The 27,261-nt window shown below is 38.8% G+C and overlaps 1 protein-coding gene across 2 annotated transcripts; it reads right to left on the bottom strand.

The window, feature by feature from the left end:
* Positions 1–3,558: 3,558 nt before the first annotated feature.
* LOC127754642 (uncharacterized) lies at positions 3,559–20,818 on the bottom strand. Of its 2 annotated transcripts, XM_052280215.1 has the most exons (13): positions 20,541–20,818; positions 17,999–18,103; positions 16,048–16,134; positions 15,428–15,481; positions 15,186–15,331; positions 14,952–15,078; positions 14,734–14,871; positions 6,610–6,681; positions 6,462–6,535; positions 6,212–6,353; positions 5,513–5,591; positions 4,680–4,699; positions 3,559–4,202 (listed from the first exon to the last, which is right to left on the bottom strand). In XM_052280215.1, the coding sequence occupies exons 1-13, from the start codon at positions 20,772–20,774 to the stop codon at positions 4,167–4,169; spliced, it is 1,314 nt and encodes a 437-aa protein (XP_052136175.1). In that variant the 5' UTR covers positions 20,775–20,818; the 3' UTR covers positions 3,559–4,166. The 2 variants fall into 2 exon arrangements, with proteins under 2 accessions (XP_052136175.1, XP_052136174.1); XM_052280214.1 differs by lacking the exon at positions 3,559–4,202 and having other exon boundaries at positions 4,410–4,699; positions 20,541–20,817.
* Positions 20,819–27,261: the final 6,443 nt, after the last annotated feature.

Below are 27,261 nucleotides of genomic sequence, written 5' to 3'. Positions count from 1 at the left end.
ATTTCGCGCATCTATTAAAGTGACTGGGTTTTTTTCTCTCCTAAAATCACTTTCTTCAACCATTAGATCAAGAACCAATAACTACTCAAATGCTTCCCTCTTTTTGTTGGGGATAAAAAAAACATAGAATATCCGCACTTAATACAAAATAATTGTACTCTGGGGGATCCCCACCTATATGAAACTGTATTGATTTTTGCATCCATATCAAGAAGGTAGCATAAGTGCATAACACATACGTATCCTTCTGAAATTATGGGAAGCATGGCAAAAACCTTTCTTGTATTAATGGACAACTCTTTTAATTAATTTCTGCTCGCTGGAGCGATGTTGATGATTGGGCCTGTCCAATCGGCAATGGTGGGACACTACTTACAATCAGCATTTTTCTTTTTCTTTTTTTTGTGAAATAAACAATCAGCATTATTGAACCAATCTGGATCTAGCAATCAACAACATCATCGCTGATGAATGACTCATATATTGGAGTATTTATGCCCTCCGTCCAAATAATAATTAAGGATAACATAAATTGAGTGGTGTGTGTACGGCAGTATGTCCAAATAATAATAAGGTTAATATATACTATATACTAGTGATTTTTTTATAATTTATACATTTTAAAAATATAATTTTACGGATCACCCAGGAAAATATTTCCAAAAACGAACCATTTGGCCACACCAATTGCAATGGCGTGGCCAAACAGAGCTGCCACGCTAAGGTCGTGGTGTGGCAAGAGCTGCCCCGTTGGCGTGGGCCACACCAATTGCAATGGCGTGGCCAAATTTGAAAATATTTTCCTGGGTGGTCAGTTAATAAAATTATATTTTTAAAATGTCTAATTTTTTTTAAAAAAGTTCTATACTAGTAGGTGTTTCATTTTTCGAGCCAAATCTCTCTACCACTAACGGTTTTAATGGATCTGTTAAATACTAGGCTTTTTTTTAAGTAAAGAGATCTAACACTATAAGGCATCCATAAGATCGTAGTCATGATAAATCAGTACTCTTTTCTAAAATATATTTTTTTTAGATTTAAAATTTGTACCACAATATAATTATTTATAGGACACCGATTTCAATGAAAAAAAACATCCATACATTTTCGGTCAATGAGATGCTTGGGAGAAAAATCTAAGCAATTTAAAATTTATAATTTGATCGTTGTGCTGACTGAAAATGTATTTTTCTCTCTCAACTTTAATGCCTGCTAAACAAGAAATACTTAATAAAGGGGGTAATACTAACTTGTATCAGTAGAAATTTATTGTTACAATTCAATTTAAAAGCTCATGCGCTAAGCTTTATTAGCATGCTAAGCCTTATAAAAATAGAGGTCTTTTTGATTGCTCATTATTTGCCTACTCTTCGAATAACTAAGGTAATACCGTAAATAATAAAGCATTTTGCCTACCCTTTGCGAAACCAACTACACAGCAAGCAAGCATGACTAGTATTCTCAAATAAACCAAAAAAGAAAAACGAAAAGATAGCAAGGATAGTACACAGTACAACACACAACCAACCTCACAGATAATTAATTAACAGAGAGCTGATAATTAAGCTTGTGTTATTAAGTACAATACCATTCTTTGCTGATCTTTTTCTGGAACTGAAAGTGCCATTATTTTTATACTGCCAACTTGCACATGATGCATTGAACTAGATCTTAAATATAGCTATGCTAAGCATAACACAACAATTAGTTTATATTTGATCTGGTTCTCCATCCTCACTTATACAACAGATTAGGAGGCAATGCAATGTGATCTACTTGTATTAGTGGGCTGTGGGCGGTAATGCTTGCTTTTGGCCTTTTGCAGGGAACATAGAGCATTTTGCTCTGTGATGACCATTTTATTTTTTTTTCTTTTCATATGTAGCCAGGCTTTTGATTCCTAAAGCATCAACCAGTCACACTGGGCTGAGGTTTTTTGCAGCTCAACTTGACCATGTGTGTGAGAATGAATTGAAAGGAAATATATGAGAGCACACGAATTTAAAAGGTTCACCAATTAATTAGGATTTTCTTAGGAAGATCAGTGGGACCAAGATGGTTAGACTGGACAGTTATCATTACAGGATGCATTTTGATCAATGTTATTTCCCCTTCTAAAAGTCATCCTCCTTTGCATCCGCTTGTCACGCAGCGTGCGCTAAAAATAACTATTGCTGCGCTCGCAACAAAAAAAACATCGCTATAGAAAAAAAAAAGGTTTGATAAAAAAAATCTCCTTTTTATGCTAGATCCACATCTCTGTCCCTAACTAGTGGTATAAACCTATTGCAATGCACGCACATATTACTAGCTTCTCTACAAGTGAGTCGTTCTCCTTCAGTGCCCTCTCTCCGTAGCATGAAGGAGGTGGCCGTTCACCTCCTTTGCACAACCATTGCAGGATCCAATACTTTATCCTCAATCTATCCACTAACCAATCTCTAAATATAGGTCCGACCCATTACAACGCACAAATATATTACTGGTTTCAATTAAAATAAACTACATTACTCACATCTTTCTTAATCTAAACAAGGTGGGGTATTAATTTTCTGAACATCGAACATCAGGGTTCACACAACAACATAAAAATGTGGAGTGGACCATACAATAGTTTACTCTCACGAGTAAAAGTATCATCACACAACAAACTATACTGCTGCTAATTAACTAGTAACTGCTCATGAAGACTTGCTTAGCTCTCATTAACAACTAATTGTTTACTTGGATGGAGACTTCGACAAGAATCTAACTCTGCATAGTGTCTATAAATTTATTATTATTACTACCAATGTCAGATGAGGCGGCTGCATGCAGGAGTCAGTCAGGTAAGGGAGTGAGAGGAGAATGGTTTGAGAAGAACACGGAGGAATGGGCGGCTGCCCGGTTTGCCACCCCACACGCCGGCTGAGCTGCACGACGCATGTCGCAGAAACGGACGGCATCTCGCTCATGTGGCTTCACCGTCTGCCTCCTCCCTGCTCAGCACTTGAGTTTCCTTCCCATGTGCAGGGGAGACCCAAAGGGAGATAACTGCGGCGACCATGGTGCAATGCAACAACAAAAAAAAAAAACCGTTGTGATGAACGGTTTGTCTTGTGCATCAGTGCATGTAAACACTCGCTCTATAACAGATGTAAAGCATTTCTAGGCTCGGTTTGACGCTGGATTTGTAGAAAAATACTGTAAATTTGTAGTGGTTCAAATTTCATATTTCATTTAAAATTGAAGAAAAATAATTGATCTAAATGTTATCAATATAATTGTCTAGATTCATGAATTTGTGGAGTTAGGAATACTCAGCTAAATAAAATCTTTGGATCTGTAGCTGTGCCAAATTAATAACCTCCTAGCGCTTAATATTTATCCGCAAATCTAAGTATTTTTGGAGTAGTAATTTTAGCTGAGTATGATTAATAAATAGTGTCGTTCGGCATAATTGTTTTGAAAAATAATAAATTCTCAGAGGCACCGAAATGATTTCAACACAATTTATATATACTTGTTAAAATTTCTATAAATACTTGTATTCATGGACGAAGTAAATGCATGTATTTTGTTCTCTTCTTTCATATCTCCTACATCAAAGCTTCCGCTGGTCATCCGAGCCAGATTCGGTGGTGTTCTTGTCGAAGGATGTGCTTTGGAGATCATGAAAATGATTTCCGCAAGCCCAGTACCTGAGATGTCCTGGTTTTCCGAAATTGATTGGAATAATCTGTCGTCAGTGTATAACTTTGGAAACACGGTGATTATTCACTAGTCTTGTGTTTCTGTTTCGCCTGACAAAACCCGGACAAAACAGCTAATCTGGTGTTGTTGCTCCATAGTCCACATAAAACACAAACCTTGGCATGTTCAGAGTATTTCTTGCCACTTCAGTCTCAAGAAATACTATTCCCATCTTGATACACACATCCTCAATAGTACATGATATTTTGGATTTGCATCAAAGCCAACAGCTCTATACTACTATTGTCACTAATGATGATGAATTCGGCTTTGCTTGAAATATGAACTCCAATAAGTACAACTCAAACAGCAAGACTTCCAGCTGATATTCATATGAACAGAGCAGGTACAGGCTATATACTCTACAATTGCTGCCTTCGCTAAGTAAGTTCTGCTCATCATCTTCAAGTAGATATTAGGTTGAACTATCATCTTCAAGTAGATCTTAGGTTGAACCTATCTACCAGGAACTGCATTTGACATAAGATATGCGCATATTTATCAGCCGTAGCTCAAACAATCAGAGAAACTATTACACAGGACCCTACGGTGATTGAGTTCACTTTTGAAAGCCCCCTTTTTTTTTAACCATCATGCTGCAGATTTGTCATAATATTGATCATAACAACTCATGCTTAAAAAACCAGATGGTAGTATGGTACTGCAAAGAACGAACGGATCCTGAAAAATCTTTTTTGGGTTATTTTTTTCTTTTTGAGATGAGGGGTAAAGTTCAATGATGACAACTAGTACATGACAGAGCTATACTCTATGAAGTCGACAGCTATCAAGATCTAGCGGTAAAGTACAACATGAAAAACTATGGATGTACACCATGGAAAATTTTTGTTTAAACCATACATCCTTCTTCACTCTAATGATTTTAAAAGCCTGAACAAACCAGCCGCTTCTCTTATTCGGGAAAACGCAATGCAGAAGGCCTGTACCTCGATGAAGAGATCTTGCACTGCAAAATACAGAACAGTCAACAAAAATGTAAAAGGGACTTCAATGTATAAATGTTACACTATTAATCAAGACAGGCCTCGTGCATTCCACAAGCCATGATAAATGAGAAAAATTGGTATTTCAAAATCAGCATTCTAAATTAGGAAAACGAACATAAGATGTCTATATCTATGCACAAAATTAGGGTACTTCAATGCAAAATTTATTAAATCAGCATCTCTTTTGCTGAAAACTGGTGGGAATGGTGCATTAGCATTTTGCTATTCCTAGATGGCATAGTAAAAATGCTACTTCTTAGATATGGTTCAATAATCACGTCTTGGAAAATCATGACATTTTTTCTTAAAGGAAGAACAGAGAGTTAACAAAAAGCCAAGATACAAGCTTGTCAGGAAAATGATTTTGGACCAGGTTCTAGTGATTATACCCAACATGTAGTACTTGGCAAAGTTTGTCACAAGAAAAGAATTGAAAATTCGATATCTGGCATGTGAGGACTAAATATAAATTCATAATTCTTCTTAAACCATTTTATATGTCTGGCAACTGGCAACCACCATAAGACACCTTACTGAACTCAAGTTTTCAGCAATTGGTTGAGTTAATACAATATGAAGGAAATTTTTGAAGATTAATCCAATCAATATATAAATGCAAGATCACAGTCGTGTATGACTGGAGAAGTATTCAAGAATCACAATCTATGTAGGTCCAACCAAACAGAATACAGAATGTAAATAGAATTGCACGCAGATCTACCAAATACATGATGGTATTTTGGTAAAAAAAAATTACATGATGGTACACTCACCATTTATTATCTTGTTTCGAATGAGACTCTGTAGGAAAACACATACTAGCCTTACTAGCCTGTTTTGCATGTATTTATCCTGTAAAGAACGTTAAACAAAAAAACAAAATCTCAGAATTTTCTACACAATAAACAATATTGTCAATCACACGATCAAGAGGTAGAACTGATGGTATCAAGAGTGTAAAAATTAAAAAAAAATACATATTTGATTGGATGTAAAATTGTAATAAAGTTAACCGGTTATCTAAAATTTTGGATTCAGTTTTGTAAGTGATTTCCATTTTCATACAGTTTATCGCTGGTCCCATCAAAGAATAGAATTGGCATAGGGCAGTTTTTCTCCTAAAACAGTTTCCTAATCCCCTGATAAGAAGATGTTTGCAAATACAAAAAACACAAAGAATGGCTGCTGGATCCACATTATCAAATGATTTGATGGAGATAAGCCAACCAGAACTTGATTTGGTAAAAGGTACATCGACTAGGGATAAGCTGGAAAAACAATTCAGCTAACCATATAGAAAATCAGAAGACCAATGTATCCAACCCACTCAAATACTTTTGTGTTTAAAGAAAAAAAATGCATTTTTTTTTATGGTTTGACTTTGTTATAAACATATAATATGAGTCATGTCACTAAACCATCCAAGATGATCACCTCTGAATGTCTAGTAAAGAAAAGAGACTTTCACAAACCTTAATGTTTTGACATGATCGAATACAGTTTGAGATGTAGTCATGAATGAATCCTGGTGGTAGATCTACTGCTGTAGTGAGCCTGTTTACAACTTCCATTGAATGTAGGCTCATTTCCATGTGCACAAGAATATCAAAGTAACTGTCAAAGAAAAAGGCATGTGAGTAAGACGTTGTGAGTAGAGAAACATAGTAAATTAGTAATTAAATAAGAAAACAATAGAATAAACGACAAGGCTAATCTACATACGCATCCATGTCAGGCGAGTTGATTAACTTTGAAAGGACTTCAACAGCAACGAGTGGATTATGTTCCACAAGGTCCTGAAACGAGGAAATTATTAGACCATAAAGACAATCATGGAAAGGATTCAACATGTTGTCAGAAGAGTACATACAGGGAGCTTCTGTGGTGTCATCCCACAATGATAAACTAGCTTCCAGTCCTTTGCCAATTCCACCAGAACTTGCTGTAAATAGTTATACAACGATTTGGTATGTGAGATGCATTAAAAGATCACATTATATAGCATAGCACAGGTCATGGTCACCGTAAAGCACTATAGTTACGTCATGCCCAGAAAATACTAATTTGGGCTGCTAGAACTGTTAACATAAATATATGTTCAAAGTTCACGTGAGTAATTTTCAACATATTACATTTATTTCCTAAGGAACCACTCATAGCCACCATAGCACAGGTCATGGCCACCGTAAAGCACTATAGTTACGTCATGCCCAGAAAATACTAATTTGGGCTGCTGGAACTGTTACCATAAATATATGTTCCAAGTTCACGTGAGCAATTTTCTGCATATTACATATTTCCTGAGACACCACTCATGGCCACCATAACACAGGTCATGGCCACCGTAAAGCACTATAATTATGTCATGCCCCGAAAATACTAATTTGGGCTGCTAGAACTGTTACCATAAATACATGTTCAAGTTCACATGAGTAAGTTTTTGCATATTTACATATTTCCAGAGGCAGCAGCCACATTTTCCTTTTCTTCTGATAGGCTTTCCTTGTTGTGTTAAGTTAGTTTTTCCTTCACAACGAAGTTATTATTAAGGGAATAGCTATACAACATTCAATAGTTTTTTGGATGAAAAACTTTCAAATATAGCTATAGTATAATTGCATTGTAATTACATTGTAACTTGGTTGTAACCCCAATGTAACTTATACTCCCTCCGTCCCATAATATAAGGGATTTGGGGTGGATGTGACACGTCCTAGTACAATGAATCTGGACATTGTACTAGGATGTGTCACATCCACCCCAAATCCCTTATATTATGGGACGGATGGAGTATGTAACTTAAGTATATATGTTATAAAAAGCTCGGCTATCTCAATGGTTGTGTGCCTGTTGTTCGACCAACAGATCGTGGGTTCGAACTCCCAGCAGCGTTGTGTTCACACAAAATTTTTCTTTTCCTCTGCCAGCACGAGCACGAATCTTAAAGCCTATCCGAGGGTCTAAAATTCGCAAGTTATCTACCCATTTTTCTTGCGACAAAAATTTAGCAATTCCGTATTATTAATATTTTCTTTTTTGCATCTTCGAAACCCAATTCCCATGATTCTAAAAGTTACGCTAGTATAACATAACAAAGTATCAGATCTCTAGAAAAGGAACAATATTTCTAACTTAACTTTCTCCTACTTGGTTAATCTCGAGCACTTAAGATTGACAAAGTGCCAACATGTCATCCTAATTGGCCAAAACAGCTCCGTTATTGCAAAGTTAGCGGGGATATAACAATGTTATTGCAAAGTTAGAGCAGTTAGCGTCCGATTTTAGTCTTTGAGGTGCCAATAGAACTTCCATTCGAAGTCGGTAACATGCCACAACATTTTCCAATTAACTTGTGTTAGTGTTATGGGTATTGGGCCGAGAGACAACTTATTAGCTACACGGTACGATAGCTTGTTAGCTTGTAAATATAATATATATATGTAAAAACTAATTTGGTTATTCTCATTGTATGATGTGGAACATCGTCACACTTAATTCCGACCAAACCATCCAAAATTAAATTGGCATGTTAGACTACCATTTTCCAAGAGCTCAAAACCAAGTGCTTCTTCCAAACAAGCATTCCATTTTCTGCACTGACTTTGAATATTCTACGATGTGGATAAGAAAATCGCATATATCCATTCCCTTTCCACCCTTTATTGATCTTCTTTTCTTCTATCACGCAATCGACATAGATTATGTTGCACAGAAAATATAGATTTGTACAAAGTTCCGACAAACTAATCTTTTCAAACCATGACACGTTAGCTACCACATAAACATATACACATCCCACAAAACACATGGGACCCACTAGAGTTGCTACCATCGATGACCATTGTGCACTAAAGAAAGAGGGAGGCTACCAATTAGCAAGAAGCGGAAAGGACCATACCAAGTGCCCACTGGATACCTCATGCTCATGGGTGCAATGTATCGTGATTTGCAATAAATCAACAAGAATGTGGGGAATGGACTTATACGGGTGGCATAATGGCTAGATGCTACGGGTTTGAACACATCAAAATGATTGTGAAGGTGAAGAATACATGAAAATATTATTCCTCCTGTTGTGTTTGTTGGATGGTGATGGTGGGATTTGTATTATTTCCCTTAGTTATTTGACTTTCTGGCTCCTGATGGTACTAAAACTACACTCATAGGTACCTTGATCTAATTTGATGTTAAATTTTATGCTTCGATAAACATATGATTTAAATTTGAGCTAGCCTTACTCAGTTATATTGCCACATGACTCGTTCTCCCTATACTCCTAAACCACGGCCCCCACCCAAACACAATAACTATCCTTCCCTCATGGAGAATCATGTGACATTTGGCTTTTGAGATGTGGTGGGAATCTCATTATCAGGATCATGGTCTTAAGAAGAATCATTTCATTGTGCTAGTACAACAATAATTCTAGGAATAATCAATCATGGCACTATAGTACCTCAAAACCATGGGATCAAGATTAGGATGGCATCTTATCAGTTGGCTATAAACTATCAATGTTAACTTCAATATGCCATTGAATTTAAAGTGTCTACAATGACACTTGTATAATTTGTTAGGATATGTAGGCATGAGAATAAACCATACCAAGACACCCTTTGGAACATAGGATAGGAAAAACGTAGGAACTGAAATGGCATATTAGTTACTCTAATCCTCCATGAATGGAAAACAGAGGAAAAGAGAAGCGCTCTGTTAATACTACAAGAGAAAACTAAACAAAGGAAAGTTTTCAAGAGGTTGGACCTCTCGCCTATCAACTAAAGGGGTTTATAGGGGCGAAAATCCTTAGAAACTAAATCCTAAAAAAAAAAAACCTATGCCAATCCCGCATTCCAAAATCCTAAAGAGGTGTATGTAATACAATTGAGGGTAGTAGTCGTCCCATTAACCAATTATTATTGTCTTTATTACTGATCAATTTTTAATCCCAAGTTGTGGATTTTTTTTTTTGGTTGCCAAGTTGTGGAAGTGGTTGCCAAAGAGTGATGTGCTACGTTGAGAAATCCAGTAAGTAGTGATGTTTTACATCAAGAAATCTAGTAACATGGAGTATATGCCAAAGAGTGATGTGGCTTCTAACAATTAACTATTACAACCAAATGTATAAATAAATTAGTTTTAAACAATTCCTTACTAAACGGAGCTTTATGTTTAGGGTACTGAAAATGAAGGACCACATAAGGTATAATCCAAGCACGCGTTTGATTTAGGTATAATATGGGGTGGAATGGTCCCGTGTACTGTTTGATTGAGGGGATAGGGTCGTCATAGTTTTTGTTGGGTTCAAGATACATGGATGATGGGATCAAGCATCTAACACGTGGACCCAATTGTCGGAATTGGGAATAAGTGTAGAGTATATGGATAGGATCGTATTGTATCCGGTTTCTTACGGTAGGATAGGATTAGTTTCCATCTCTATCTCTCTGAGGTTACTTAAGATCCAATCCATGTAACCTATATATACCGACCCCTAAGGCTCAATACAAAGTATCCACGTTATGCAGTATACCTCTTCTCCTATACTATTCAACATAGTATAAGAGCGGGCGACCAGCCGCCTCTCACGCTTCCGCCGTTGTTGCCCCCGGGAGTAGCGATCTCCTGAGGTCGGTCAACCTTTTCTGTTTTCATCATTGTGTCTTCGCTGTTCATCGCACGCCCGGACGATTCGAACTCCTGGGTGGTTGCGCGACCACCGTTCGTCGTCAATAGTCTACGTCAGTCAGCAGCAGCAACAGCTTCGTCCATATCGCGCCGGGTAGCCTGTCTCACGTGCCTGGATCGCCATCGGCACCGTCTTCCACCACCTCCATCTCCTCTCTGCACGTTCTCACTACCACCCACCTATGCGCTTGTCATATCTACACAACGGGCCCCCGCGCCGATGACTAGCCCGCGCCGTCCCTGCCTGGTGGATGCGTCCACGACCGCCTCCATCAAGGGCCCAATCCATGTAACCTATATAAATTGACCCCTGAGGCTCAATACAAAGTTTCCACGTTATGTAGTATACCTCTTCTCTTATACTATTCAACAATGAGCCGTGTCACATGGTGGGATGAGTTGGTCCACTCATTTTCAGGCACTAGCTTGTCCGCATCTAGAGATAATATTGCCCTCTAGGGAGAAGATCCGTCCCACCTAACAAGTGGTGGAAAAAAGGCTTGAAGGTCATAGCTCACGAGAGGCCCCGTTTAGCTCGCTAGTACAAAAGATCATCACATCTTCATGTACTTGTTTGCTTCTTAGCTAGTGCTTAGTTTGTTAATAACATCCAAACTATTTGTATTTGGCGAGTTCTTTTTTAGTTAGTGTTTAATGTTCCTACACAATAAATTGGTAAATTATTAAATTGTCAAAGTGATATAAATCAGATGGAGCTCGTTAACAAGCCTAACGAGCTTAAAGAGCCTACTCACGAGCGGAGCCGAGCTAAGCTTTGAGCTCATTTAAGATTAACGAGTCAAGTTGGCCCATTAAGGTAATGAGCCGAGCTAGCACATTACCCACCCCTACACCTAACCTTGAACCAAACAGCCTAAAAAAACTGAGCTCCCCCATCCTACGAACCAAGCACACCTAAAGTTAAATATTGAATGATGAAAAAATGACTAAGTTACAACGCACATATTGCTTCAAAAGCAGTCATCGAACTCAAACAATGCATACAAGAAGCCAAAAAGGCAAACAATGGTTGTGACCATAATCGCAATTAAAGCAAGTGTTATGGACATCAATGGAGGATGTCCTTTGTTCTACCAACATGGCTTAAGAAGACTAGACAACAAAGAGAGAATATAACTATTTGGTAAACAAACTTTTTGTCCCCTAAAGAATTTCCAGGTCTCCTATTGCTAAGAACCAAACAATTTTGCTAATTTTACCAAATAGAGTACGAGATTTGTGAACATAGTATCAAGTCATTGCGTAAATTCAGAATGGAACATTTCCACATAGCATGATGGCCATTGCCCTATGGTTGGGCAGGCTTTTCACCACCTTTCCGTCTTCGCCTGAAGTAGGTCTTGCCAGAGTACCGAGAGAACGGCTTAATTGGCGGATCTATAGATTTCTGTTATGGAATATATGCTAAACATTAGCATTTGACAACAATAAGAATGATGGAGCACTAAGGTATTTCCCATAATTGACTACATATACACATGGACTATAAAGCATATACTAAAACCACCAAGGATTGGTGCTAAAAAAGGGGCACGACAAATGTTAAAGTGCTCCATATGTCGATTTAGACTAGTACGAGTGCGTTGTTTTCTATATTGTTACAAGCATATAGCACCCATACATCATAACTTCACTATCAACATAGTTTCATAATAATTTCATTGCTATATTTGGATGTGAAGCAGCCCTCCTACCACTCTTACATAACATTTCCATTTTATGGTAGTACTTATAAATCATTATATTGCATGGCATATTCAAGGGGTCGCCAAGTGGTACTGATGGCTTGATATTAAAGAGGATTGCCACCGAGCTCTCTACCAACATGCAAATCGCAGCGTCAACCCTATACTTATTGATGAATCACTGCCCTAGAGCTATGTATCCTAGCCCATTGCTCCTACATTCAAACTGTCCTATGTGCCTCCTAATAGTGAGGTAGACTCTAGCAATCCACCCCCATGGTCGCCACAGAGATTGCTAAGGGTGGTTGTGGTCTAAAGCAACCCACTGGATACATTGGCCCAACCCACAAATATGGCTCCGGTGGATAAATGGGTCAACATTGAAACAGAGGAAAGCGAAGGAGGCCTAACCCATTGGGTCATACTTGGCTCCAACCATCCCCTTTCATGAGAGGTTGTTCCGAATCCAAATCACGCCATGTCATCTCCCAGCTCTTCCCTCCCCGACCCACATGATATCACCAACGCCGGTGTGGCGTCGTTTGCTACCTTGACGCGCACAATCCCCTTTACACATCTGCCCTCCAATCGCACAAGCGAGGCACTCGAGCAGCAAAAGATCGTTGCAATGTCCTTTTCTTCTTGGCAACTCCACCCAATAACCTTCCCATGACTTTGCTCTTGAGCGTGATGGTCGTGCTCTAATGGGACCCCAGATACCTCAAAGAAAACCACCAAGGAGATGTAGCAAGCGTATTAGACTATGTCTGCCATGCACCATCCTTGAGACAATTGCCCGTAGGTCTTGAGCCCCTAGAGCTTATCCTCACCACCATAGATGGGAATTTCCAATTTATTGAGGCACAAACTTCATCAATTGACTTCATTAGACTATTGACTATGGTCCTCCATCCAATCTACCTAGAATCAAGCCGTTGTAAGCAAAGGGGCACAAAGATGCTGGCATCTAGCAACTTTTGTGCGGCCTTCAGTAGCCCTACCAATGCTGACACCAAGTCACCCCCAAGACTCCTTTGGCCTTCACCTAGGCCACAACCGATGCTTGCATCACGTGGAAATTGTCATGAAGCCTGTTGAATTCCTTGCTCAATGTCACCAAGAAAACTTTCAATCTTGTGGTAAAAATTTCAGTTGCGAAGATAGCATGTCCTTAAAGTAATCTTCCATGCCTGAAGTTTCTATGAAGCTCTACTAGCAAGTTGTTCGGTTACCACAACCAAAATGCCCTAACAAAGTTAGTGGAAAGAGAAAATAGAGAAGAGAGAATAGATTGTATTATTAGAATGCCAAACTGATCATCACTAAAGGCTTCAATAGCCTAATTCTCTCTGACATAGACTCAACCACACCAACTCCAACTCAGGATAAGGGATCAGAAAATAGAGATGAGAGAATAGATTGTATTATTTCTGATTGCCAAGCCAATCATCAATAAAGGTTTAAATAGCCTAGCTCTCTCCAACATGGATTCAAACCAAAACCGATTCCAACTCAAGTAACCAATCAAATATTAAACTATAACAAAGTATATATTGATATGAGATTAACAAAGTAAATTCAATCTCTGGTAAATACTCCTGTGCCAAAACATGTTCACCTAAGTTACTTTTATGCCTCCAATAATGGCATCCCAACATACAAATTGCCCTATATTGGAGTCATCACCCAATCCACATTTTTTTTGTAGTATCTCCACATCTTACTTAATGATGAGGAAGATTTGAACGAAGTAATGCAGATGTGAGGTACGTATGTGGTGGTGGGCTTCTATGTGCCTATAATAGTTTTAAGTTCACAGTGAAATTCAGTTGGTGTTCAGTTACAACACACATGTGTGCATACGCATGTGGCCCCATAGGCTACAAATAATTGAGGCTTCAAGGCCACACACAATGCTCTCCTACGGTCCCATTTAATGCATAAGCATGCATATCTAGAACAGCATTTCAAATCACAGCCTATTGCAATTTTGGAGGTCCAACGCTAACCTCCACTACTCCAGCATATGTTAAATCAGCGTATTGTTATGCTAAAACCTTTTGGGGACCATGAAAATCACCATTTAGACCCTAGCTTAGAAAATGAGGCAAACTAGTGGCAAGCGATGAGGTTGAGCCTAACATGAGCACACACCCATGCTTCCTATCAACCAGTATAGATTCAGTGCAGCACTAGCAGGACTTGGTGGAAAAAATAGGATACTTCAGAGGTTGAGCCTATGAGATCCTAAAACAACATATGAGGGCTCCCTTGAACAAAAATAAATAGCTCGGACTGATAATCTTACATGCAATTGCCTATAAGCTATCTAGCAAAACTGAGGGAGCAAACATATAACTGAAACAGCATAAACAATGCACAGTGCAAAAAACATTGAAAACTTGCCAAAAATAGGGAATCCTAACAATGAATTTTGAAAAGAATAGTGGTATGACTTCAAAAAAAGAGGTGAGGAAGGTGATAAAATTCATTCAGAAAATTATCTACCTTCAGAATAATGCTACTGATCATTTAAATCATCAGCTTAATTAAAAACTCAATATCAAGATATTCATTTGAGAAAAAGAATAGAATAGAACCTCCTGTTGGGCAGGTGAAAGTGGTCCTTTACAAGCTTTTCCAACTAAATCTCGGATCGCAGCACCTCGACTAGTATCAGCACACATACTACTGTCCCACAATAGCTCGTGGTTGTTGTCTAGGTTCAGCCACTGCAACTGCACATTCATCAAGAAGTACACCTTAGATTCAGAAATAAAGGTACTACTAAACAAAAACTTTTAGCCAACAACCTTACCTCTCCATCAAGTATTTCAAGTCTTGGAGGAGGAGGCCGTATCCACTGAGGACCAATTCCATCAAGTGATGTTTGTTGAAGTAAACCAGTGACCAAATTATCTCTATTTGATTTGGTTATTGATATCCTATAGAAATAATGAGCAGACTTAATTAACAATGACCAAGAGAGAAATGAACCACCCCTATGGATATCCATCATCACATTCCAAGAACAAAGTTGGAGTATACGTACTCTGATGAATCAGTGCAGCTTTGAGAAATATCTGGATCAGGAATAACACTTCTAACAGTAGCTTCTCTGAAACTACCAGTGCTAGGCTGGGGTTGCACCTCATTGCAGGTATATTGTCTTTCAAGCTGCTCTCTGGTGAGCAAGACCTACATAATAGACACCACTCGAAACAAATAAGATCCTACATCCTATGGAAAGTGTCCAGTCAATTTCATAATTATATGACAGAACAATCATCTAACCTGAGATGCATAAGCAGATTCCTCCAAGTAATCTGCAGCAGAATGCTTCAGAATCTGAACACAAAATAATCATCATATCGATGCCAAATGATCTCCATAACAAATATACAAACAGAGCATGTGCTCACATACATAGTAAAGGTGGAGTTAATGTCTGTTGATCAATACAAGTAAAGTGACAGGAAAAACTATGACCTTAAAAAGAATACCATGAGACTTCTAAACAAGATAGTATTATGATCATAGGAGGGACAGTTTTGTTTTAATAGGGTTTCAATCCTAGCATCACATGGTGAGAATTACTATTTGTGATGAAATGGTTGCAAAGAACCGTAATGTATTAGATCCCTGGAGAACTGATCATGGTACTCAAACTTGCTAATATACAGCAATTTATCATTTATCATGCATCAACCAATTCCTGTTTTACAAATTGTTGATTCCACCTCGTAACATGCTCCATGAAGGCATAAGACCAGAAAAAAAACTGGGTACTCCATACCTCAGGGCTCAGTAACCTCCATGCATGTGAAATTTATATATAAATGGCAAAATCATATAACCAATTTTGCCTATATAAATCATATAGTTAAACAAGAAATCATAGAGCGATAAAATACCTCCCTATCGTTGTCCCCATTAGTTGAATTTAACAGAAGTTGGAGAAACAACTGTTCTGGTTTATCAGAGGTTTCATCACAAGCAGCCTGTCAAAAAATTTAAAAAAACAGGTAGCGGAAGTCACAAAGCATTACCGAGAAATAGTGCACTATTTAAAAAAACAGACTCTGAAAAGGATAGAATCATACTGCTGCTGTGATAAATAATAATAACAACACCACTTAATTGGTTCATGCTGAGGCAAAAACCCAATCATTCTGATGGCAGCCAGGAATAAGATGATCGATTTCTTTAATTGCCAAAAATATTGCTGATCAATTTGCATAACACTGTGTTGACTGTCGACCCTCTAAACTTGAGACACTACGGAACAGCATCACCATGCTGGTGCAAAAGTTGCAAAGAACCCACCATCCACATCACATAAGATGACAAATTTCGTAGCAGGATAGATGGAGAGGAAGGTATGCATGTAGTCATGTACTAACTGCAAACCATCTTCTAAGCGTGAAAATACAAACCTTTCAACAGCAATCAAACAACCAACGAAAAAATAAGACAGTATGGTGATCAAGGACTCGGAAGTCAGAACACAAGGTTACACACTTCTGAAAATAGGAAGCAACTTTAAACTAACAATTGTATGTACGCTGGGAGAACAAGTAGAAAAGCAGAGTGACATATAAGCAGTGGAAATTAACATGTGTGTGTGGAAATTAACATGTATGTGTAGGTTACAGGATTTGATGTAATGTCTACGTCATAGTCCATGTTCTGCTCCTGGCATGGCTTCCATGATGTATCAACACCAACCAATTTTTTGAGTGTGCTCATGAAGCAAAAAGCGTGAGATGCAGGGAAAATATATTAAATACTCATAGTAAGCGCCTAATTAATCCCATCTTTTAGCTTTGAAAATTAGGACCTGGTGCTTTCATAATTTAAATTGAATCTCACCTGATGGATTCTACATTCTATTTACTATTTAAAAGGAATTGGTACTGACCGTCCATCCTACTGGCCCACCTAAGCTCTGAGAAAAGCCTCTATTAAAAAAGCAGAAAAACACTCCTCCAAGGCTCCAAAAATATATATTATCTTCTAATAGATTTCATCTTTATCCAAAAATCTTTTCTTTCACATGGTTCACCTCCTTGCCTCTTATTCCCAATTTCCGCATATACCACCTCTGTACAGGGTTGCAGCTCACTCCATCAAACACCTATGCTTGGTCATGCCTCAGAACTTCGCAACGGAATGAGGCCACTTCCAACTATGTCGGAGACCCAATGTGGCTCTAAGTGTTATAAGTCATAACAGAATGATGAACATAGGATATAACAGTATTGTCCAGACTAGAGCTCAGGCAGACACCTCAACAGAGCTATAGGTAGCGTAAACCAATCTCAGCACTTCAGCAGCAAAGTACAATGGCATGATGACCCTCAAGATCTCCCCAATGTCACTATTATTAAAACCACACTGTCACACAAGGTTCTGCATAGTGCATATTGTATTGTGTGAAAAGAAAACAAAACCCAGTGTTTTGTGTTATTATGGCACTAAACCAGGCGTTTTCATGAAGTTTCACCTTTTCTAATATTACTTTCTTGAGGCACTAAGATCAATGCACCTAATAGTAGTTGATAAACCTTGGAAGTGGAAGGAATGTGCCCTGGTTCAATTGTGACATGGAACTCAAACATAGAAATTGGACAGGCAAGTGGAACTATTTGCAAGAAATTGACAACAAAAATAAAATAGTGCAGACAGAAATCACAATTTCTGGTACATTTATCCTTTTGACAAATATGTTTTTACAATAAATTAGTTTATTCGATGAAATTAAAAGGATAAACATGACCAATTCAGACTATCAGCACACATTAATGAAGCCTGTAAAATATTTATGCCCCCAAAAAAAGAAAAAGAAAAAAGGTTGCAACTTACATGTATTATTAGAGGAACAAAGGGATTTTCCAACTGTGAGGAATAACCTTGATGAAGAATTGTGAATGCAACTAAACGCTCAGCTGGTCGAAGCATCATCTTGTCCTGAAAAAAACAAAGTAGTATAAAGTCAAAGTGTTATTTTCATTCTCCTATACCTAGAGAAGAAATCCCAGAAACAGGAGGCGCATTAAATGAAATGAAAAACAAGCTGCCAAAAACCGTCCTGTATTTACAAGGAATAGACAAAAAGGACCTTAACAGAAGAATAATTGGAGAAAAACTCTTTCCTTTCGGTATATCATTCTCTAAACATCAAAACCTTTTGAAAGATGGGAGTCTACCATCAAGAATCCATAGAGCTATGTAAACAGTACAAAAACATCTAAACCTTTTGACAGCACATTGCAGTATGTAAATCTAAGCCAAGCATTTCACTACCATCTACTTACAGAGGGAGAAAAAAATGTGCAGATTTGCAGAGTTTCCATGGATTGTGCATTAAGAAAATATAATTTAGAAAAGAAGGGTATAATTTCAAGAAAAATGATCAAAACAGGATAACAGGCCTGCAAATCAACCCATTGATTGCTCTACCTTTGTATAAGTGAAATAATAATCACACATTACAGAAGTATTTTGCAAGATAGATCCAATGGAATTATTTTTGTTACTCCATCTATGTACAATTGAATATATCAGTGCTCAGACTTTCAAAATGTTTCTGAGGGAAATGTCAGAAATAATTAACCACACAGATCCCACAATGACTTAGATTTTGATATGGAGGTGAATAAGTTTTTCTCAAATCATATCAATAATAACATCACACAAAAATCATATATATCACCATCAACATAACAATTTACGCGGCTATCATCACTCAGGAAAAAACTAGTGATGTGCAGAAACCACCAAATCCAACAAATCATCTATAACATATCATGTCAACTCCAATAGAAGATGTGAAAACTAAATGCATTGAAGACAGACCCCCTACAACTACTAGTACCATTCCCTAAAGGGGAAATGAAAACAGACGATGATGTTGAGTCCTTCTGACACTGAACAACAATAAAAAAAAGGAAGCAAATATGTCAATGTTGTGGGCGTTAGTAATGTAGCACGAACAGTAGCAACGCCCATAAGCAGTCAAGGAAGCAACCATCCACATATTCAATTATATTCCATTAAAACAACAGCGGCACAAAAATTATGATCACTAGAAGAAACATTGATTTCTACCATGAGCTAAAAGTGGTAACTGTGTGACTTTTTAATCATATTATTCACTGCTTAATTTATTCCAAGTGACTAAAACCTTGAAAAGCTAATAGCTAGTACATTCTAAAACAATTTGACAGGTTGGGTAGAAGGGGCAACGTAAGGCATAAGAGGCAGAGCATATGGGCAAAAAGGGAAGAATTCCGTATGGTAGGTTGGAAGAATGAGATGTTAGCATAATTCCAGGAGGTTTCATCCATTGTGGATAGTGTACAGAAAGACTCACCCATGTAAAGAATTTCTTTTAGAATTTAAGAAATGGAAAAAGATAAAGGGGGAAAGAGATCATTGATTTTAAACCTCAAGTATAATGGTTTGCAAATTCATTTCAACGACGCAAATCTCATCAAACAACACACTGATAACTTGGACCCCTTACTCATGCCCAGCTAAAACATGTAGAACACTACGCTCTTGTTAAATCAAATAACAATATTAGTTTCTACACAGAACATAACAAATCTGCTAATCGCTTCAAAGCCTAAAGTCAGAACACAAAACTCATATGGACTCAAGACAGTTAAAACAGTAAAAAAAAACAATGCAGCTAGCAGCAATTATTTGCCCTGTAACAACAGTGGCCTGAGCAACAGAAGAACACATGCTGTACAAATTTACCCACTAACAAAATCCATTTCAACACATAGACCGTCACCAATTTTGACCGCAACCTATCGCGTAACTAAGGAAAACGCAAAAATTAGCAAGACAGCAGTCGATTGGGCTTGCAACTGCACCTCAAAAGATAAAATAGACAGGTAATCAAGCTGTGCAACACTAAAAACCTCATTAAGCAACCAACATATCTACTGTTCCACTGAAAATACAAAACCCACCATTAGAAAGCTTAGCTGGTTGTCAAGAAATGGAAACAACCAGTCCCCAATCAAAAACTCAATCTTTCTCGAAATAGGAGATCGCACATAGACTATAGAGCAACACTACAAGCAGAAATTATCCGCTAAACATCGCTATCCACGCACCACTAGAACCCAGCAAAAACCTTAAAATTCCCCTACCAACAAAAGCGATTGATTCAGAATCTATCCATTCCTGAATCCACCCGCGCTCCAAACCAGCCCACCTACCAACACGTCCCCAAGAACCCCTCGAAAACCTAAGCGCCCCACCACCACGCGGAGGGGGGGGGGGGGGCCTAAGCCGAGCGGGCGCTCGCCTCGAACCAGGAGGCATCAAGCAGACGACGCGGGCGGGCGGGAGCGAGGGGGGGAATCCAATCCAGGGAGGGGCGGGTTACCTTGAGGACGAAGTTTATGGCGGCGCCGAAGCGGAGGCGGCGCTCGGGCTGGATGCGGGCGAGGAAGTCCGCCACGACGTTCTCGAGCGGGCGCTTCACGCCGGCGACCAGGCCGAGCAGGTCGGCGCACTCCGCGGGGCGTAGGCTCCCCGTCAGCACGGGCACGCCGGCGAGCGACAGCGGCGGCGGCGCCGCCACCGGCGGCGAGAGGCCGGCGTCCTTCTTGGGAGACATGGTGGTGGGGGTTGGATGGGGTGTGGAGTGTGAACGGGGCTTAGCAAGGGGATGGATTGATTTATTGGGTTTTAACCGATCTGGAATTTGAAAATTTGGACGGGCGGAAGCAGGCGATTTGGTTGAATTTTGGCCGGTTTGATTTAATTTTGATTTGATGAAATATCTGGTGGGATTTGAAAAGATTCTGTTTAGGAATGGTTTGAATGTTGTAGCTGTAGTCATTAAATGACTACATTTATGTTTCACTAAATCTGTAGGATCATCCAAATTAGTACCAGCTACAAACAACTGTCATTTTATACGTCAAAATAATATAATAGTATTTACTAATTAGTCCTAAATCATGCTAGTTCTCATCTATCTAAGGTGTCATTAGTTACTTCCTTTTTAGTCTTATATATATCAAGTCTTTGCTATGAAAAATGTATGACCAATTCATCGGAAAACATTCAATTTCTATCGTATGAGAGTGACCGCTCAAGGTTGATGGATGGTGGATCCACACATGGTTTTATCACTTTCAAAGCCCGTGGTTTTTTATCACTTTCAAATGGAATAATATGTGTGTTTTTCTTTTAGTTACTCGTGCTTTGCAATGGGATATTAAGTTAGAATGGGCTATTAACTATTTTAAAGGTCATGCTAACACTTAACACCTGGCTAGAAAAATAGTCGCCCGAAGTTCGAGCCAAAATGCCATGAAGTTCCGGGCAAACCTTACCATTGACACCTGAGTTCATGCAAGTGTTGTGAAAATATTTCTCTTCTAAAAATATGAACTCATAGCACTTCAGATTGACACAGGCAACCATTTAGATCCCTTTGATAGTTTGATTTTCTTAGACTCAAGAGCAAAGATAAAATAAATATAAATGCATCTTCGAGTCCTTGCTCTGCTTTTTCATTCTATTTGTAGAGAGGTTCCATTCAAAGTTAAGCATCCTAGCACTAATTATGTGCACACATCTTGATAAACTTGTTAGTCTCTTAATTTTGATTTTGATGAAATATCTGGTGGGATTTGAAAAGATTCAATTTAGGAAGGGTTTGAATGTTGTAGCTATAGTCATTAATTGACTACATTCATGTTTCACTAAATTTGTAGGATCATCCAAATTATTACCAGCTACAAACAACTGTCACTTTATACATCAAACTAATATAATAGTATTTACTAATTAGTCCTAAATCATGCTAGTTCTCATCTATCTAGGTGTCATTAGTTACTTCCTTTTTAGTCCTATATATATCAAGTGTTTGCTATGAGAAATTTGTGACCAATTCATCGGAAAACGTTCAATTTCTATCGTCAGGTCGACGAGCCCAGGGTGATCGCTCAAGTTTGATGGGTGGTGGATCCACACATGGTTTTATCACTTTCAAAGCCCATGGTTTTTTATCACTTTCAAATGTGATAAATATGCGTGTTTTCTTTTAGTTACTCGTGCTTTGCAATGGGATATTAAGTTAGGATGGGCTATTAACTATTTGAAAGGTCATGCCAACACTTAGCACCTGGCTAGAATAATAGTCGCTCGGAAGTTCGAGCCAAAATGCCATGAAGTTCTGGGCATATCTTACCATTGACACTAGAGTTCATGCAAGTGTTGTGAAAATGTTTCTCTCTTCTAAAAATGTGAACTCATAGCACTTTAGATTGACACAGGCAACCATTTGGATCCCCTTGATAGTACAATTTCCTAGACTCAAGAGCAAAGATAAAATAAATATAAATGCATCTCCGAGTCCTTGCTCTGCTTTTTCATTCTATTTGTAGAGAGGTTCCATGCAAAGTTAAGCATCCTGGAACTAATTATCTACACACATCTTGATAAATTTGTTAGTCCCTTAACCGTTTTATTATTAATCAACCAAAATCCACTTAGAGGATTAGATGCACTTTCACTAGTATAAATTATAAAGTGGATATAGTTACCTTTATTTTGCCTTAACTAAATCATGCAGATTTTATTTTCAACAATATTATCAGACCATGTGAATGATCATCATCACTAAAATGCTAGCTATAAAATAATCACTAATGCAAACCTTCTCCTAATATTTACTCCCTAATTAATTATAGAACATGTTAATTTTCACTAACCATTAATTAAGGTTGTCTCAAGTTGTTCAGCAAATCTTTTGGAATGATACTTTACCGCATTCGACAAATTCTTCATAACTACGATATGTAGTTGGTCACCATAATGGGTTTATTTTTCATACTATAGTTGTCGTGATGGTAGCAACAGATTGGATGTCCATAATTTTTTTTCCTTAGGTGTGTTGCTATTAGGGTGAGTTTTATCTACGCTGAGTTATTTTATTCATGTACTTGAATGGTTTTGTAGAAACTCGCTACCATGTTCCTTCTTCATCTAAAAGAAGAAGGGTTTGAACGTTGTAGCTGTAGTCATTAAATGACTACATTTGTGTTTCACTAATGCTATCTAAATCTGTAGGATCATTCTTATTAGTACCAGCTACAAATAACCATCACTTGTACATGAAAATAATATAATAGTATTTACTAATTAGTCCTAATCATGCTAGTTGTCATCGATCAAGACTAGGAGTCATTAGTTACCTCTCTTTTTAATCCTACATCATGCTAGCTGTCAATTGTCATCGAGTGATTGATTTTATTCCATCACATATCAGAAAAAATTTTGAACCTAGACAAATCTTGTTATATCGAGTGTTTGCTATGAGAAATTTGTGACCAATTCATCGAAAAACATTCAAATTCTATCGTCCAGCTGACGAGCCCAGGACGATTACTCAAGGTTGATGGGCGGTGGATCTGCCCATGGTTTTATCACTTTCAAATTGGATGAATATGTGTGTTTTTTCAATTAGTTACTCGTACTTTGCAATATGATATTAAGTTAGGATGGGCTATTAACTATTTGAAAGGTCATGCGATTGAGAATGGCCTACTACTTGGATTGAATAAAAAGCACATGATCCTACTACTCTTTTTAACCAAATGGTTTCTCGGTGCTCGATCTTTTTTTTAACCAAAAGTGGACACATTAGCCCAATAATTCCTTGCAAGGGAAAGCAAAACTATCTATGGCAAACTCCCAATTCCTCTCTAGTTTGGCGATGGCGGAACAAAACCTAGGAGAAGAACAAGAGAAACCATGTTGCAGTTTTCATTAGAATAAATGTGATCTACCATCTTGGACCATCTACAAAGGTATATATAGGCATTACATAGGTTAGAAACTAACTAGAAATCAAATACAACATAATCTGGAAAACTGCCAACATTTTGTTTCTGCCTTTGCGTTGAGACCAGAAGGATTTTGAGTCATGGGCCCTGTCCGTCACGTGTGCCATGAATTTATCTTTCCAACAAGTGCACATACATCCAAGACAGACTCCAGATGAGAGAGAAACAAGCATTTTAGTCCAGCTATGTCCAGGCTGGCCCAAACCGAATCCGAATTGAATCTTTTCCTTTTTCATCTTCAAATTCCTTGTTTTGGAAAGCTTCAATGCGTGGGGAACTTATAGATGGACTCCTTCCCAATCCAAGATGAGCTTTAGGATAGTAGAACCCCATCCAATCATGCCGTGCAAAGCCCACATTCAACAACAATTACCACTGCTTGCACGCCACCCGGTCTGCCCACATAGGACTACCTATTTTCCTTTCGGATGCGGGGTCCACCTTTACAAACTTGTTCGGTGTCAATCTGTAGACCCCCGTTTTTATAACAGGAATCAATCGTGTAAACAGTACCATTTCCCTGGATCAAGTAGTCTGGTACACACGAACTCATGGCTGAAATATCAAGTGCACATACACGAGAGTCTAGTATGAATTATTACATCATAAGCCCGCAGGCACAGTCTTAAATCATCGGACCAAGCGGTCCAGAATACATTCCAAAAACAGAAGTAGGTAAGGCAGCGAAGTTAAGGCAGCGGCACGCCATTGCCACAGGCAACGACCGTAACTAAGACCTACTGAGCACCATCGTCTTCATCTCCCTCCTGGTAGTAGGCATAGGGATCCTCCGAAGCTTCATCCCCCGCTTCTGATTAATTTTATATTTGCAAGGGTGAGTACCAACCGTACTCAGCAAGTCATCACAGCAAGAATGCACATGATAGGGGTATTCAAAGGATGGCTATGGTTCCTTTGCGCAAAGCCAGTTTTGTAATTCTTTTCACAAGCCTAAGACCTAGCACAGACTGATCAAATTTTAGTACCAGTGTTCATATTAAACAATGACGGTTCTGTCCACCATCCATTGTGATCCCAAGGATAGCTTCCCGCCATTGAGTCGTTATGGTTTTCTAAGGACGTCCACATTCCCACCTCTCAGGAAGTGGCTCCATCAGCATAAAAATCATCATGCAATATCCCATCCCACACAAGTTAAAGAATTTAGAGTCTAGCCAAGTGTAATACATGTCCCGGTACTCAATAACAGCGAGCACTGCTATTCGAATAGATTTGGTTTACTCACACTGCAGTGGATGTACACTTTACCCGCACTCCGCGACTGCCCAACACATGAGCCTCGTCCCAACACATGAGACGCGTCACGGCAAAGCTTTTCGATAACCTCACATTGGCAGTACCCGCTCCATGAACTTAAATCCTCATGCACTCTAGGCGTCCATGTTTCTAGCAGTGAGAGGAGTTCTGGCGCTCCCGGGAAAGAGAAGTCTCACACATATGAAATTATGGTTCAAGTTAAGTTCTCTCTCCCACACACTCATGGCAGTCCTACCAATGGCGACACCGATGTAGAGCACGCCTCTCGGCCCTACCTCAACGGCTGTCCCATCGTAGCGCACCTGCCTCACTTAGGGGTGAACCATCTATGCAGGGATACTGCCTCCGCTCGGCTATCTAATCCGCTAGGTCTATACCCATTTGAGAAGTACGGTTGTACGGGGGTCGTTTCATGCTTAACTTCATGGCTCGGTCCTTAATTGACCGGGGACGGTACTAGCCTTTCCCAGATACCACCCAAATCCTCCGTCCGCCCCAGTCGAAAACAATTGTTTAATTTTATTTCTCCTTTCACAAATCATGTCATCAACATCATGGCAATGTGGCGCTCATGTCTCCACATGCCGCATCTCAATTACCTTCCCAAAGGTAATCGCCCAAGCATATAGCATTTGATAAATATGAGTATGCATGATTCTAGAATAGTATTTCTAAGTAATTGTCATAATTGACTAGGGACTCATACGTAAACATGGTTACGAAGGAATAAGAGCAAACAATAATCAAGGCATGGCATAATCACAAGTAGGATGTTCATCATTGCATGCAATTTTATTTGTAAACAAAACAATTTCGCAATTGGGATCAACATGTTCAAAGAATAGTGATGACTTGCCTTGCTCAATGTCTTGCGGGTATTGACCTTCGCTTGGATCCGCAACTCCCTCGGGCTCTATAGTTGCGTGCGAAAATTGATTTGAATTCGGTTAGAATTCAAATAAAAATCCAAATAAATCCAAATGAAAGTCGAATGCGAAAGTCGATTTCTTTATATTAACTTTATTATTCGCAAACTAAGGCAAACCCAATTTCGATTCAAACTATTTTGCGGGTATAAATATTTTGTTGTCATAAGTTTTTAATTTAATCTACCCGAGCATTATATCCATATAATAGGTTAGAAATTTCTATCGCGAGCTAAATATCGGATGGAATCCTAGAAATATTATACAATTTAATTTAGTCTATGACTAAATGATTAAATATAATACACGGGTAAAATCCCTAGTAGTTAAATCCGAATTTCTACCGTGAATCGATTACTTATAGGGATTACCCAAAAATAATCTATAATAATCTATAAGAATTCATCTATTTGTTTAGTTATTAACTACATCTAAATTATTACCGCAAATTGATTTCTTGTAGAAATTGCCAAGAATAATCCATAATTTATATTAAATTTTGCAATTCTACGACTATAATTAATCTATAATTAAATTCCAATTATTTTAAATTTTCTAAACTTCCCTAATCTCCCTCTAATTTCCTATTTATTTCCTTTTTCTTTTTCTCCCTTTCTTTTTCTCTTTTTCTTTCTCCTTTCTTTTCTTTCTTCTCTCCCGGCTCCTTTCTCCTTTCCTCTCTTTTCTTTTTCTCTCCTCCCTCCCGGCTTCTTTCTATCTCTCTCTCTCTCGGCTCTTTGCTTCCCCGGGCGGCGACGGCGGTGGGCGCGAGGTAGAGGAGGGGGGAGACGGCTCACCGGCGGTGGCGGTGGCGGCGACGACGGCGACAGCGGCGCAAGGCGGCGACGCACGGCGCGGTGGCTCCGGGGCAACGGCGCGGCGGCTTCGAAGGTGGCGGCGCGGCGGCACGACAACAGCGGCGCGGGGGCGCGACGACGGCGGCGCGTGGAGAAGGGGAAGAGGGAGAGGAGGAGGGAATGGAGTGGGGTGGAGAAGGGGGATTGGGCCGGGGTTTTTATAGGGGAGAGGGGAAGAAAGAGAG

The sequence above is a fragment of the Oryza glaberrima genome, chromosome 11, assembly GCF_000147395.1.
Source record: "Oryza glaberrima chromosome 11, OglaRS2, whole genome shotgun sequence".
Lineage (NCBI taxonomy): Eukaryota > Viridiplantae > Streptophyta > Magnoliopsida > Poales > Poaceae > Oryza > Oryza glaberrima.
Note: the sequence above shows the minus strand (reverse complement) of the source record. Positions and strands in the feature narration are given on the sequence as shown.

Coding starts and splice junctions, on each gene's coding strand:
- LOC127754642 (XM_052280214.1), bottom strand. CDS start 20,774: ATGTCTCCCAAGAAGGACGCCGGCCTCTCGCCGCCGGTGGCGGCGCCG. Junction 6,536..6,609: donor TGACACCACAGAAGCTCCCT/GTATGTACTCTT, acceptor TCCTCGTTTCAG/GACCTTGTGGAACATAATCC. Junction 6,354..6,461: donor AACTCGCCTGACATGGATGC/GTATGTAGATTA, acceptor TTTCTTTGACAG/TTACTTTGATATTCTTGTGC.